The sequence below is a fragment of the Canis lupus genome, chromosome 1, assembly GCF_003254725.2.
Source record: "Canis lupus dingo isolate Sandy chromosome 1, ASM325472v2, whole genome shotgun sequence".
Taxonomy (NCBI): Eukaryota; Metazoa; Chordata; class Mammalia; order Carnivora; family Canidae; genus Canis; species Canis lupus.
In genome coordinates this window covers 108917340-108933106 of record NC_064243.1, presented here as the reverse complement: position 1 = coordinate 108933106, position 15767 = coordinate 108917340, and the positions used below count along the sequence as shown (strand labels likewise).

Below are 15767 nucleotides of genomic sequence, written 5' to 3'. Positions count from 1 at the left end.
TTAATTCACGATTAACAGAAAGAACTGGAGCTCTCACCCAGTGGTTAAGCAGTGCTGCTGCTCCCCAGTGAGTGGGCCTCCCCTCAAGCTCTTAAGAGCCCACACACAGGACTTCAGCTTCTCAGCAACTGGGGCTTCATCTCCCACCCCCTTGCAGCAAGGTTCTCACATCCTACTGTCCAGCTGGAGGACACTCCCCAGTCCAGGATTTCACTTCCTTGCCCCTCCCTCAGACCCCAAACTCAGGACCCACCCAGACCAGAATCCTGTACTCCTCTCTCTTTCCCTTACTATCTCCTACCCTGGGCCACCTGTGTTGCTGCAAAAGCAGAGGCTGACTCGCATTTGAGGCCAAGGCAGTGACATGTAAAACACATTAAAACCATGCCCCCAGGGGCAGCCCCAGTGGCTCAGCAGTTTAACATGCCTTCAGCCCAGGGCCTGATCCTGGAGACAAGGGATCGAGTCCCACATTGGGCTCCCTGCATGGAGCCTGCTTCTCCCTTTGCCTGTGTCTCTGCCTTTCTTTCTCATGAATAAATAAATAAAATCTTAAAAAAAAAAACCACAGGGGATCCCTGGGTGGCGCAGCGGTTTGGCGCCTGCCTTTGGCCCAGGGCCGATCCTGGAGACCCGGGATCGAGTCCCACGTCGGGCTCCCGGTGCATAGAGCCTGCTTCTCCCTCTGCCTGTGTCTCTGCCTCTCTCTCTCTCTCTGTGTGACTATCATAAATAATAAATAAAAATTAAAAAAAAAAACACAAAAAAACTATGCCCCCCTAACCTGCCAAATAAAGTAAAATAAAACAACATTTCCACCAGAAAAGCTAAACCCAAACTGCAGCCCTTGCTCAGAGACACTGAGGGGCATGCCTATTTGAGACTTCCTGTGCATTCCTTCCCAGGCCTCTGGACCCATAAAGACAAGCGCTCCCAAGATCCTCATATCAGAGGACATAGCCAGGGCCCTCCTTTAACAGGATGGATCTTGACTGATGCCAAAAAGTTCCCAAAAGTCAAACCTCTCAGCGGAAAAGGACAGTCATGCCTGCAGACACGCAAAAGCACGTGAGCCAAGATTCATCAGGCCAAAGAAATCTGCTTGTATCAGTTGGCTTTTATCCTAAGTTTCTGCCCTAAACTGGAAACAATCCAAATCTTCAGTTGGTAACTAGACAAACAGACCATCCATACAACAGAGCACTTAATACTCAGCAACAAACAGCCATGAATTATTCTCAAAATGTGAATTCCAAAAGCATTACGGTAAGTGGAAAAAAATCAGATTCAGATTACGCACACACACACAGGTGTGTTTAAAAGCTATATACTGGGGATCCCTGGGTGGCGCAGCGGTTTGGCGCCTGCCTTCGGCCCAGGGAGCGATCCTGGAGACCCGGGATCGCATCCCACGTCGGGCTCCCGGTGCATGGAGCCTGCTTCTCCCTCTGCCTATGTCTCTGCCTCTCTCTCTCTCTCTGTGTGACTATCATAAATAAATAACAAAACAAAACAAAACAAAAGCTATATACTGTATAAACCTACTCACAGAACATTTTTTTTTTTTTAAAGATTTTATTCATTCATGAGACACACAGAGAGAGAGAGAGAGAGAGAGAGAAAGAGGCAGAGACACAGGCAGAGGGAGAAGCAGGCTCCATGCAGGGAGCCTGACGTGGGACTCAATCCGGGGTCTCCAGGATCACGCCCTGGGCTGAAGGCGGCGCTAAACCGCTGAGCCACCCAGGCCGCCCAGAACATTCTAAAATATGCAAACTATAGGGACAAAAACTGGGTGGTTGCCAGAGCTGGAGAATGGGGAGGCAATGACGGTATAAGAGCACAGTTTTGGGGGTGATAGAGGAGTGAATTTCCTCTATCTGGATGTAGGAGTGGCTATGTCACTGTGTTTGCCACAACTCACGGAACTTCACACTAAACAGGAAGAATTTTGCTGGATCCAAACCACACCTTGACAAAATTGACTATAAAAAAGTGAATTGTAAAAAAGAATTTAAGGGTAAAGAACCAAGGGTGCCTAGGTGGCTCAGTTGGTTAAGCTTCTGCCTTTGGCTCAGGTCATTATCTCAGGGTCCTGGGATCAAGCCCCACATTGGGCTCCCTGCTCAGTGGGGACTCTGCTTCTCCCTCTCCCTTTGCCCCTCGCCCTGCTTTCGTTCTGTGTCAAATAAATAAAATCTAAATAAATAAAGAGTGAACCAAAATGTGTGCAACTTACTATCAAATGGTTCAAGGAAAAAAGAAATGCCCACAGACATATAAAATAAAATGGGAGTGAGTGACAAGGCAAATGGGGCAAAATATTGCTAACATATGAATCTGTTTGTTTTGTCTTGTTTTATTTTATTTTTTTTAAGTTTTGTCTTGTTTAAAAGATTTTATTTATTTATTCATGAGAGACACAGAGAGAGGCATAATCTGATCCTGTGTCTCTGCCTCTCTCTCTCTGTGACTATCATAAATTAAAAAAACAAACAACAAAAAAACAAAAAACAAAAACAAACAAACAAAAAAAAACATTTGTAACTGGAAGGTGAAATGTGCCATCTTGTTTTGCTTTGGGTTTTTACAAGAGCGTCTAGAGCTGGGCTGCCCAAGGTGGTGGTCAATAGCCACGTGTGGCTACTGAGGCTCAAAATGTAGGTCCAAACTGACATGGGCTCTAAGTAGAAAATAAGCACCAGATTCCAAAGACACGGTAGTGCTAACAACAACAATAAAAACGTCTTATTAAATTCTTGTTACTTGCTGAAATAATACTTTGAACACAGACATACTAGATTAAATAAGATATGTTAACCTTAATTTCATCGGTTGGTTTCTTTCTCTTTCTTTCTTTCTTCCTTTCTTTCTTTCTCTCTCTCTCTCTCTCTTTCTGATTTTATTTATTTATTCAAGAGAGACAGAGAAAGGCAGAGACATAGGCAGAGGGAGAAGCAAGCTCCCTGCAGGGAGCCCAATGTGGGACTCGATCCTGGGATTCCAGGATCACACCCTGAGCTGAAGGCAGACGCTCAACCGCTGAGCCACTGGGTGTCCCTCATCGGTTTCTTTCTACTTTTACATAGCTACTAAAAAAATTTTAATTACATACATGGCTTGGCTGTGTTCCTACTTGAAAAGCAATGGTTTAGAGCACCAAGTCTGAACTTCCAGCAGGGGGCAGGCCTCAGCCAGCTACTGTTCAACTCTCCATGTGAGAAAGGAAACAAATACTTTCCCCACTCCTTACCCTGTCAGGTCATCCCAGACTCTAGAAATCTATCAGTTATAAAACCCTATTCCTAAGGTGCTAAGTTCCCCAGAGGGCCTGGTATGAGGAGAATTTTTCCCACTGCCCTACCCCTGAGCAGGAGGTGTTCTCTTGCTCTGCTTGTGCATGCAGGGCTTCCCCTTGACTCCTTGGGCAGCCCCAGCACCAAACAGGGCAGTCACTGATGGACTCGTGAAACTCCCTCACATACTACTTATACAATCAGTCCTTTGCATTCTCAAAAAACCAGCCAATTCCTTCAAACCTTCTGTGCACCAGAAAGTAGAAAGCCTTCATCTGAAAGGACCCGACTAGTGTTCTCTCTCACAGTTCCCTTGCATGTGTTAGGAAACCAAGGACAGGAACCTGAGGCCCCCAGAGTCCTCACAACTCCTCATGGAGAACAGATACCAGGATGAGTTTTGAACATCACCTGACTGGGGGAAAAGGCCTCACAATGTACCAGAGAGGTCGCTCCCTCCCGAAAACCTCCAATTACTCTGTCTCCTGTGTAATATAATCCCTAAGTCTTGGGAGGAAATGTCTGACATTTCCATCAAACTACAACCCATCCAAATCTCTTTTCTCCTCCTTGCTATCATGGGCTCTCTCAAAGATAGCTAACAACACAAAATATCTCTACAGACGACATTCCTTTTACTTAAGCAGTCCCCCAGTGAACATGCCCTGGCCCTAGACAAGATACAGGCATGAGGACCTCAATTCTCCCCCCAGAAAAAAATGCAGCCCCACTCCATCCCTAAAATGGCCCAGCTCCTGATCAAAGCAGGTGGGAATTCTGGTCCCCCACAGAAGCCAGGGGACGGGAGGCTGTGCCAGGTCAATGGAAGGTGTGCCCCTGGCTCCCCTGGAGGCAGCTATAGTCCCAAATTCCCCACAAATATTACCTTATCCAAGAGCTCTCTTGTCTCCTCAGTCAGGGGGTCATGGGAGAACATGCAGTCATCACCATTAATGCAGTTCCCGGTTGTATGGTACAATTTACATGGAAAATCACGTTCAGGGCAGGTTAAGGAAAAGCATCAGCCCTCCTGGAACCCACCAGAGGGCAGAATCCAACCCCTTGCGTTTTGGAGATGAAGAAACAGAGGCCCAGGGAGGTGTTAACTGACTCGCTCGCTGTTGGCAGCAGACCCACAGATGAGACCCCGGTTCCTGAGACTCCTGCTCTGGAGGGCTTCCCGCCCCACTACACCGGCTTTGGGGCCTTTGTCTCTGGATCCCCACTCAACAGGAATAATAAAGGTTAATGATTTGCCCAAGGTCACACAGCCCACTGGAAAAATCTCAGGAAGGTTAACAGACAAGGGTATGGCCAGTCTCGAGATTATGTATAAAGAAACCAGAGCACATGTGCATCCGCTCCCCCATCTGCAGGACACCACTCCGCCACAAGACGGTTCAATGAGACCAAGACACACTGAACGCATGTCACAGCGCTGGCCCAGAGAACAAAGAAGTGTGTGCAGTGCAGGTCGGCTGCTATGGGCAGTGAGGAAGGAAGAAGTGGTGAGCATTTCATCCCATCAGAGTGAGCACCAAAGGATATCGTGCATGTAGGGGCAGTTCTCGGCTCTGGCACAGAACCCAGTGATGTAAAACTTGCACAGTTCTCGCTTCTTTGGTAGCTCGATGTCGTGGCTAAAATTGCAGTGGTCTCCCTGGAAGGAAAGCAAGGAAAGGGTAAGGTGGGTGGGGGGGTGGGAGGGAACGGGAAGTCCTGTCGAAGCCCATCTGAAAGGGGAGGTACTACTCTGTCACCGCTGGAGTGCAGAGGGACCACAGTGATGAGTCCCCCACAGGAAAAGGTGGGGCTCACTGACATGGTTTCCCAGGAACCTGCAAGTTCTGACAAGACCTGTGCCCTCTTCTCTTGGGCCCTGCCTCCCTTTCCCTGTCCCCATTCCACCAGGCTCCACTCCACTGCCCCTCACCCTCAATGCTCCTTTATCACTCTCTCCCTCTCCCTCTTCTTACCTGCATGCTGTTTTTCAAGACTGGCTGCATGGAGGCCAGTATCCAGCCCCATGCTTCTTCCTTCCTAACCTAACCTCCGTTTTGTTTGGGAAGAATGTGCCCCCAGCTGAAAAAGTACATTCCCCAGCCTCTCTGGAAGTCCTGGTCAATGAAATGTAGGCCAAAGTCCCCAGGGAGGACAATGCTGACTCAAAACAAACACCCCTTCACCCATCTTTCCTCTTAGCCCGTAGACGGGAGGATACCCAGAGGCTCAGCGGCCACTATGGAACCATGAGGACAAAAGCCACATGCTCAAAGATGGTGGACATTCCTGAAGTGGAAGGAGTCTCCCCAGAGTACCAGTGACCAGGGTACCAACCTCCTTCAGAGGGACGACGTCTGAACATTTACACTATTGGAGCTCAATTTTAACATCATCCACAGTCAGACACACTCAGAACACACACCCGAGTGAACAAAATAGAGAAACCGTTCGGGATAGCTATCTCCCCTTACTCTCATGAATGGCTACTTATCTTTCTACGGATTTATTATAAGCTTCTGAAAAGAACATAAGTTGAGATTGTATAAGGAATATTTTACACACACACACACACACACACATATATTGGTCTGAAATATTTATTTTTCTCTAAAGCCTATACTGGGGTACAATATTCCCTGAGCACATGTGCACCAGTATCTGTCCACTGCCATCGTATTTGAATAAGAAGGTGGCTGGCTGAACTCATACAGGGTTATGCCCTCAGAACTCTATGGTCATTAGCTTATCTTCTGGTACTGAATGCTGCTGTGCAATTCAAGGCTGGCCTGATTCACTCCACCTCCTCCTCTATCTGGAAATCTTAATAATTCCCTCTCCGACATCATTAAAGATCAATAACTCAACCAGGACATATTACATCTTTATATCGGTATCAATCTTAATACGTTTGAGGCCATTTGGACTGGCTGAAAATTCTGGCCCCCAAACCAAGAAAAACAAAACACCAAAAAACAAGCCACAAATGTGTTATCATACTCTGGCTCCTCAGTCTCTCTGAGAAGACAAGAGAACAGAGTCTTCCCAAGCATTTCTTGGTAGTCAGTCAATCCCACCCTTACCAGGCCATGGCCCCCAATTAGCATAGCCTGTAGAACGTTCCCAGAAGCCTGAGCATCCTCTGGGAGGTTGCTGCCCTGCTCCCACGCCCAGGTACTTTAACTGGCCCCTTACCCACGTACACCGCCCCTCCACGAAGTATTTGCAGATGACTTTGCCTTTCTTGTCAGACTGCTGGTGGGGCTTGTCATGGTCACTCCTCCGGTAGCTCCCACCACCATCCTATTAGGAACACAGTGTGTGAGCATAAAGGGCAAGGAGAAGGAGGGGTTGGGGAGGGGGTGATGGAGACTGGCAGACAGGTTCTGAGGGACTGTAACAGAAGGTGGCCACTGAGGATGAACATTCCCTCAACAGAAGAATCTTCACGTAGCAAGAGTAGTGGCCAGCACGTTACCACCAGCACCAAGGCCACGTGGGGTCTTAGCCCCATGGTATGGAGTGCTGGCGCTCACACAGGAAAAGCTCTGGCACATGGAGTTGCTGGCAACTGAAGAGTACCACATAACCATACAGAACACATTCTCCTCCTAAAGGCAATATGCGCGTCTCTGTCAAACTCTCCAGGCTACCTGGATGAGTCACCTGGAACCTTCCCCACCTCATAGACTCAGGTGCTATAGAGATGTGGTTTCAAAAACAGAGGGTCTCACCAGCAGCCCAGCCCCCCACCCCCAGAGATGTTTAGTGCTCAACGGCCCCACAGAGAACAGCTAATGAAAGCTGGACAGCATTGGCTAGAGGCCAACTCATTTGAGAAAAAAAAATCCAGGAAGGAGGCCTTGGCCAAACCTATCAAATCCAAATGAAGAGTCAACTCACGCCCATGTCCTCGTCATAGAAGTCTTCATCATCGTTCATTCCGCCCTTGTTCATCCCTCCTCGGCTGCCACCTCGACCACGACCCCGGCCCATCCCTTTCCCTCGACCTCGGGAACCCCGACCACGGCCTCGACTTAACCCTGCAGAGAAATGGCATTCACCTGCTGTTTCTCCCCAGGATCCAAACCCAGCAGCTGCCCAAAGGAGCCCCACCGACCCGTCACCTCCAGGGCCCTCTGCCCACCTCGTCCTCGGCCATCCTTGGACCGGCGGTACTGGTTCAGCTCCTTGGAGTATTCGTCATAATCCTCATCTCCCATTGGTTCCTCACTTTCTCCATACTGGGATTCCAGAAAAGAGGAGAAAAGGCGAGTGTCACGTGGGGAACGATGAACACTGTCCCTAACTGTACTTTCTGCCCCTGTCTTTTTGTTTATGCAGGTCAACATGAGACTCAGAAGGGCCAGTGAACAACTCAGGGTGACCTGCCTGTGCCCTCTCTTCACAGACCACAGCCAAAACTGGGAGGGGGAGGGGGAGGTGGGGGGTGGTTCTAATCCTCTCCCTCAAGCTCTTCACTCCTACAACTCCCAATTCCGGGGGCAAATCCAACAGGGAGCCTCCTACACAATGGACAGCTGTGTGGTTGTAACAAAGAGCAGACTCACTGCATACTGGCATAGAAAGGTCTTGGGCGGGGACAGAGCAATCAATGTGGAAGCTGTGTGTGTGTGCAGGGGGGCATGAATAAATAAGCACCTGACTGTAAAGACCTAAAACTTCTTTTTTAGGATTTTATTTATTTGAGAGAGAAGAGAGGGATAAATAGGCTCCCCCGCTGAGCAGGGAGACCAAAATAGGGCTTGGTCCCAGGATCTCAAGACCATGACTTGAGTTGAAGGCAGATGCTTAACCAACTGAGCCACCCAGGTGCCCCTAGGCCTAAAACTTTTTCTAGGAGACACTCAGGAAACTTGTCTTTGGAGATGGGAATGAAGTTGCTGGGGGTAGAAGGGGAGGGAGATGTTTTCACAGCTTTGGCACTTTTTCAATTTTGAACTGCATGAAGGTTTCCTCTATTTCAAAATAAGAAATGAATGTTGAGACACAGCCCTGCTGTCCAACACCCTCCCTTCCACTGTGGTCTGTATAGGCAGCTCCCAAAAAGTGCCCATCAACCTCCCATGTTCCCTGCCGCCACTCCTCCGGGGCTGGAGAAGAGCTTACTTCCATTTCTTCCTCATAGAAGTCTTCTTCATCCTCGGGGTGGTCTCCCACGGAGCCTCTGCCCCTTCCGCGGCTGCCTCTGCCCATGCCTCGGCCTCGAGACCCTCCACGACTGCCTCGACCCCGGTAGCCTCTGCCACGGCCTCGGCTGCCTGCAGGGTAATTCAGACGGTAAGTGCCCCGAGTGGGAGATCTCATCAGCAAGAGAGACGTGAGCCCATTTTCTGTCCCTGATGTCAGTCATGTCCTCTTCCTCCTCCTCAAGCCTTCTTAGCAGCTCCAGGTAGCTTGTCCCATCGCCCCTACATGCCCTCGCTAGTGGTCCTCAGGGGATCCCTGGATGGCGCAGCGGTTTGGTGCCTGCCTTTGGCCCAGGGCGCGATCCTGGAGACCCGGGATCGAGTCCCACGTCGGGCTCCCGGTGCATGGAGCCCGCTTCTCCCTCTGCCTGTGTCTCTGCCTGTGTCTCTGCCTCTCTCTCTCTGTGTGACTATCATAAATAAATTAAAAAAAAAAAAAAAAAAAAAACTAGTGGTCCTCAGGCCTCAGCATTCTGGATGCTCACTGGCTATACTGCCACAGGGGCACCTGGCCACTGTAGGTGCACTCAAATGTCCAATACAGGGACTACTAGCCACACATGGCTATGGAGTCCCCGGAACATGACCAGACTAAGAGATGCTGGAGGATGAACCACCACTGGATTTACAGGACTCAGATTAAAAAAAAAGTTAGAGAATATAAAACACTACATTTGTCTGTCTGGATAATGTGTTAAAATTAAGATTCTGAATGTGTTAGATACATAAAATATACTGTTAAAATTAATGTTTCCTTTTACTCATTAAAAAAAAATTATTTATTTATTCATGAGAGAGACAGAGAGAGAGAGGCAGAGACATAGACAGAGGGAGGAGCAGGCTCCATGCAGGTAGCCCGATGTGGGATTTGATCCCAGGATCTCGGGATCACAACCTGAGTCAAAGACAGAAGATGCTCAACCACTGAGCCATCCAGGCATCCCCCCTTTTGCTTTTTTAACATGACTACTAGAAAATTCTAAATTATGCGGTGACTTGTATTAAATTTCTATTGGTCTCGTGGTCTAGAATTTCCCCCAAAGAGCACGGCTCATCCAAGGAGGTGTCCAAGAACAAATTCCGAAGAAAGACTAAATGAAAGGCCACTCAAACAATAAGCTGTGCCTTTGGCAAGGCCAAGAACCGCTGAGCTAGAAGATCCCCAGAGCCCTACCCCCTTGTAAGTTGCAAAACTTTGCGGGCAGGAGATGGTTCTAAGAGGCCAGGTCTCTGGTGCTCCACCCTCCCCCACCATCCTCCTAACTGCCACAGGTTTAGGGTTCAGAGGTGTGGCAGTCCCACCTTGTCAGGTGATGGGAGCTGGGAGGATGGGGGGAGGGAGCTGGGGCAGCCAGCTGTCAGTGACCCTGGCCTAGATCAGATGGAAGCTGTCCCTTCTCTCTTGTCTGCAGCTGACCAGGAAGTGAATGAAGAAAACAGCCTTGGGCCACGTGGGCTTCTCCCCTGCACCTCCCAACCAGCCTGGCTCCATCCCCAGCTCAGCCTGAGCACTGAGGCTCTTCCAAGATGGCTCACTCCACCGCCCCTGGAGTCCCTTGCCCTGTAGGTACAGCTCCAGCCCTTCTCCTCCTCCTGGAGCTCCAAAATGAACGACTCCCATAACTCCCAATTCTTCCACACGCGAGGCTCCGCAGCCCCAACCCACAGGTTGGTCCCACTCCACAGTATCGCCCCAGCCCCTGGTCTGCCCCCATGACCCCACACCCTGCAGGGGCAGCAGGGCCTCACCTCGGCCCCGGCTGCTGCCCTCCTTGGCACGCCGGTACTGGTTCAGCTCTTTGGTGAAGTCGTCATAGTCCTCCTTGCCCATGTCCTCCTCCTCATCACCCTCATACTCGCCGTACTGCTCATTCTCATAGTCTTCGTACATGCCATAGCCTTTGCTGTCCATCTTGGAATAGGCCTTCTTGGGCAGAGATGTGGTGTGCGAAGGGGCATACTGCTGGTGGGACTGACAGGGAGAGGGGGGTGAGCCGGCCCCAGGGCCCTGAGTCCGGATCACCAAGGGCCCCACTGCTCCTGAAACTGACACAGCAGTCTGGGTGTCTCTGCCACCCAGGGGACAAGATGCCAGCCCTGGCTATTTGGGGGACTAGTTCCAACGTGAGGGAGAGCTGGGCGGTGGGCCCAGATGTTTCCATGCTTCAGAAAATGCCATGGCTTGAAAGAAAATTGAGACACACAGACCCCGGGATTCCTGAAGAACTGGGGAGGGAAGAGAAGGGGCTAATTCCCAGGGATATGCAGCAATCTCCTTTGGGGAGGAGGCCTAGTAGGCAACAGAGGCTTTTTTTTTTTTTTTTCTTTTTCTTTTTTTTTTTTTAGTAATCTCTAGGCCTGGACATGGGACTCTAACTTAACCCTGAGATCTGAGACCCCTGCTCAGCAGAGAGCCTGCTTCCCCCTCTGCCCCTCCCCCACCTTGCTTGCTTGTATGCTCCTGTGCTCTCTCCACTCTGATAAATAAAATCTTTTTTTTTTTTTTTTTAAGATTTTATTTATTTATTCATGAGAGACACAGAGAAAGAAAGAGGCAGAGACACAAGCAGAGGGAGGAACAGGCTTCATGCAGGAAGCCTGACATGGGACTTGATCCCGGGTCTCCAGGATCACGACCTGGACTGAAGGTGATGCTAAACTGCTGAGCCACCCGGGCTGCCCTGATAAATAAAATCTTAAAACAAACAAACCCTGAACCAGCCAGGCCCTCCAAGAGGGGTGCTCCTTGGTCAAAATTTTCTTGGGGCCTTGGAATTCAATTAATGACCTACTTGGCAACCAAACTAGAAAATCATTTTGAATGATGCTTTCCAGAGCATGCTAGTGTCAAGAGATACTAGATGAAGTTAGATACACACACACACACACACACACACAGGCGCCAAAATGGCCTTCAGTAGGTAAATGGATAAACAAACTGTGGTCCATTCAGACAATGGAGTATTATTCAGCAGTTAAAAGAATTGAGCCAATGAGCCATAGGGCTAAGAAAAGACAAGGAAACCACAAACATATACTGTTATGTAAAAAAAAAAAAAACTGGTCTGAAAAAAATTATACACTGTAAGGAATCCAACTATCTGACATCCTGGAAAAGGCAAAAATGCAGAGACAGAAAAAGGCTTCTGGCTTCCAAAGGCTCAGGAAGGAGAGCGGAGGTAAAGCATAGGGGATTTTTAGGAAATTGAAACTCTTTTATATGATAGTATATGGTGAATGCATAACATTAAGCTTTAGTCAAAGACAAAGAATCATAAAACACAAAGTGGAGAGCTTAATGTAAACCACAGGCTCCAATTCACAAAAACACATCAAGATTGGTTCATAGGGCCTGCCTTTTGCTCAGGGCATGATCCTGGAGTCATGGGATCGAGTTCCATATCAGGATCCCTACACAGAGCCTGTTTCTCCCTGCCTATGTCTCTGCCTCTCTCTCTCTTTCATGAACAAATAAATAAAATCTTTAAAAATGATTGGCTCATGGAGGTGCCTGGGTGGCTCATTCTTAAGCATCTGTCTTTGGCTCCGGTCATGATCCCTGGGTCCTGGGATCAAACCCCACATTTGGCTCCCTTCTCGGGAGGAAGTCTGCTCTTCCCTCTGCCAGTCTCTCCCCTCAACTCATGGTTTCTCTTCCTCTCAAATAAACAAATAGAATCTTAAAAAAAAAAAAAATGGTTCATCAATTACAACAGAAGTATCACACTTACATACACTGTTATAGCAAAAACTACTCAATTTTCTTTTCTTTTTTTTTTTTAAGATTTTATTTATTTATTCATGAGAGACACACAGAGAGACACAGAGAGAGGCAGAGACAGAGGCAGAGGGAGAAGCAGGCTCCATGCAGGGAGCCCGATGTGGGACTCGATCCCGGGTTTCCAGGATCACGCCCTGGGCCAAAGGCAGCACTAAACTGCCCAGCCACTCGGGCTGCCCCTCAATTTTCTATAAACTTAAAACTGCTCTTGGGGCACATGGGTGGTTCAATCGGTTAAGCATCTGACCCTTAGTCTCAGCTCAGGTCATGGTCTCAGGGTTGTGGGATCAATCCCTACATCAGGCTCCACGCTCAGCAGGGAGTCTGCATGGGACTCTCTCTCCCTTTCCCCCACGCATTCTTTCTCAATGATAAATAGAAAAACCTAGAAAAACAAAAACAAAACCTAAAATGCTTTAAAAAAGTCTATTACTTTTAAAAAATACGAACTGATTAAAAAAAAAGATCATAGATATATAGTCACAGGTGACTACATTAGCAGATCTTAAAACACCTCAACCCTGCAGGGCGCCTGGCTGGCTCAGTCAGTGGCATGGCACATGCGACTCTTAATCTCAGGATTATGAGTTCAAGCCCTATGCTGGGTGTAGAGATGATTTAAAAATAAAAACTTGGGATCCCTGGGTGGCGCTGCGGTTTAGCGCCTGCCTTTGGCCCAGGGCGCCATCCTGGAGATCCGGGATCGAATCCCACGTCGGGCTCCCGGTGCATGGAGCCTGCTTCTCCCTCTGCCTGTGTCTCTGCCTCTCTCTCTCTCTTTGTGTGACTATCATAAATAAATAAAAATTTAAAAAAAATAAAAAATAAAATAAATAAAATAAATAAATAAATAAATAAAAATAAAAACTTAAAAAAAAAAAGCCTCAAACCCTAGTTATCAATAGAAGCTGCAGTGTGCCCTGCATTACTTATCAAGATCAGGTTTAGATTTTTTTAAGATTTTATTTATTTATTCATGAGACAGAGAGAAATAAATATTTATTTATTATTCATTATTCATTCAAGATTTTATTTATTTATTCATTCAAGAGAGAGAGAGAGAGAGGCACGCAGAGACACAGGCAGAGGAAGAAGCAGGCTCCATACAGGGAGCCTGATGTACGACTAGATCCCAGGACTCCAGGATCATGCCCTGGGCTGAAGACAGGTACTAAACCACTGAGCCACCCAAGGATCCCCCTAGGTCAGGTTTTTTAATTTAATTTAATTTAATTTAATTTAATTTAATTTAATTTAATTTATTTATTTATGATAGACACACAGACAGAGAGGCAGAGACACAGGCAGAGGGAGAAGCAGGCTCCATGCCGGGAGCCCAACGTGGGACTCGATCCCGGGACTCCAGGATCGTGCCCTGGACCAAAGGCAGGCACCAAACTGCTGAGCCACCCAGGGATCCCCTAGGTCAGATTTTTTTTGTTGTTGTTTTCTTTTTTAAAGATTTTTATTTATTTATTCATGAGAGACATGCAGAGAGAGACACAGGCAGAGACACAGGCAGAGGGAGAAGCAGGCTCCATGCAAGGAGCCGGATGTGGGACCCGATCCCAGGTCTCCAGAATCACACCCTGGGCTACAGGTGGCGCTAAACCGCTGCGCCACTGGGGCTGCCACCTAGGTCAGGTTTAAAGTCTGAATCCCCACTAGCAGATCAACATCAACTGTAATATTGTACAATAAATTATCCATTGGGCTGGATGATGTGGAGTCACAGGATACTTGGGGTATTTTTTAAAGCTACTATAGCTTTATTATTATATTTTTTAAAATTTTATTTATTTATTAATGAGACACACACACAGAGAAAGAGAGAGGCAGAGACACAGGCAGAGGGAGAAGCAGGCTCCATGCAGGGAGTCTGATGTGGGACTGGATCCCAGGTCTCCAGGATCAGGCCCTGAGCTGAAGGCGGCGCTATACCGCTGAGCCACCCGGGCTGCCCAGCTACTATAGCTTTAAAAGCACTTTTTATCTAACCTTGAAAATCCATGTTGATTTTTCTTACAGGTTTTGCTGGGGGGTGAGGGGGACAGCATACAAACGAAATAATTTAAATGCACATCTAAGTTCAGTGTTATGATAGGATGAACATTTGACTTCTGACTTCGCAGCACTTGAGATCATTTATTCCCGTAAAACCATTTCATTCCCTAGCCAATTCTCCACAAATGGTTGTTTCTGAACAGTGGCAGCCAGCCAGCTGTGACAGGGATAAATTAGGAGCTTTCTTGGAGATGGGGACATCCGGAGTCTTGCCCAGGGCATGGGAAGAAGAGTGAAGTCTTAAGAGCATGGCCAATGGCTCGAACCCCAACTCCTGCACTACAGGGCTACAACCTGGCTGGTTTCCCAGGTCTGTTTCCTACCCTATAACATGGGGAAAAAACAAAACAGGATCTCATCTTGCAGGCTGAAAAATCCACATGAAGTGCCATGCAAGAGTTCCCAGCACACGACAAGTGCTCAGCAAACACGGACCATTTATCCATGCCTGTCCTCCGTCCCCGCTCCCAGCATCATGGGGGCCCCTGAAGAGCAAGTACTCACAGGCGCGTATGGGGGGCTATACTCCCGGTACTTGCGGTGCCCCTTCTCGCTGGGACTGAAATCTGAGTCATCGGAGAAGTCCGAGAAGTCATCGCTGGAAGAAGCATGGCGCTGCAGGGACAGGGGAAGTGGACTTAGTCACTGTGCTGCAGGCGGGCCTCTCTCTGGCAGAGTCGGCTCAGGGACAGACACTACTAGAATGTGCCAGAAGGGCTCTGAGCTCTCCTTGAAGCACCTCGCCTAGGGGCGTTTAGCGGCAATGGAGCATGAACAATGGAGCATGAACTACCGACTCTTTAAGAGAAAAAAATAACGCTCTTTATCCAATTTGGGGAAGGAATAAACAACACTATTAAGAGTGCCCTCCGGTCTATGAGACAAGCTTGGGCCCTGAGGCTCTGAGCTAGGCCTGGTGCCAGGCAGCCCAGTCCCAGCACACCTTCTCCGACCTACTTTGTGCTTGGATTTCCTCCTCTTCTTCGATCTCCTCTTCTCCTTCTCCCGCTCTTTCTTCCGCTTTCGCTTCAGTCTCCTGTGAGACTTCTCCTCGTCCGAGTCGCTATGGTGCTTTTCCCCCTTCTCCTTCCGGCTCCTCTCGGGCCCTCCAGAGGTGTCCTGGGTCTCCTCGGCCCCATCATCTTCCAGTTCACCTTCTTCCAACTCACCATCCTCCCTATAAACCAACCCCAAAGCCAAAGTGAACCTGCGGTGTGAGAGGAACCATCTGAGGGCTCTCGGCTGGCCAGGGCTGATAGGAACAGAGAGCCCAAGTGCTGTAAGTAAGGCCTTCCCTGGGAGGATGTGGGAGCCACTGCCTCATGTCTCACCCCTATCCTCCCCTCAAAGGGACTGTGTGGCCTGCTTTCATGTAAGCGGGATGGGGGCAGTGGGTTGGGGTCCCGCAACGCTGGA

At 48.6% G+C, this 15767-nt stretch overlaps 1 protein-coding gene across 8 annotated transcripts in view; it reads right to left on the bottom strand.

Annotated features, from left to right (window-relative positions):
- Positions 1–15767, bottom strand: part of ZC3H4 (zinc finger CCCH-type containing 4) — a 46851-nt gene that overhangs the window by 12612 nt on the left and 18472 nt on the right. For all 8 annotated transcript variants that reach the window (XM_025424531.3, XM_049109147.1, XM_049109152.1 and 5 more), the window contains 9 exons: positions 15309–15528; positions 14856–14966; positions 10256–10478; positions 8427–8578; positions 7444–7540; positions 7200–7339; positions 6492–6599; positions 4845–4956; positions 4183–4292 (listed from right to left, as the gene is read on the bottom strand). In XM_025424531.3, the coding sequence (XP_025280316.3) occupies positions 4183–4292; positions 4845–4956; positions 6492–6599; positions 7200–7339; positions 7444–7540; positions 8427–8578; positions 10256–10478; positions 14856–14966; positions 15309–15528 (1273 nt within the window). The remainder of the gene's footprint in view (positions 1–4182; positions 4293–4844; positions 4957–6491; positions 6600–7199; positions 7340–7443; positions 7541–8426; positions 8579–10255; positions 10479–14855; positions 14967–15308; positions 15529–15767) is intronic.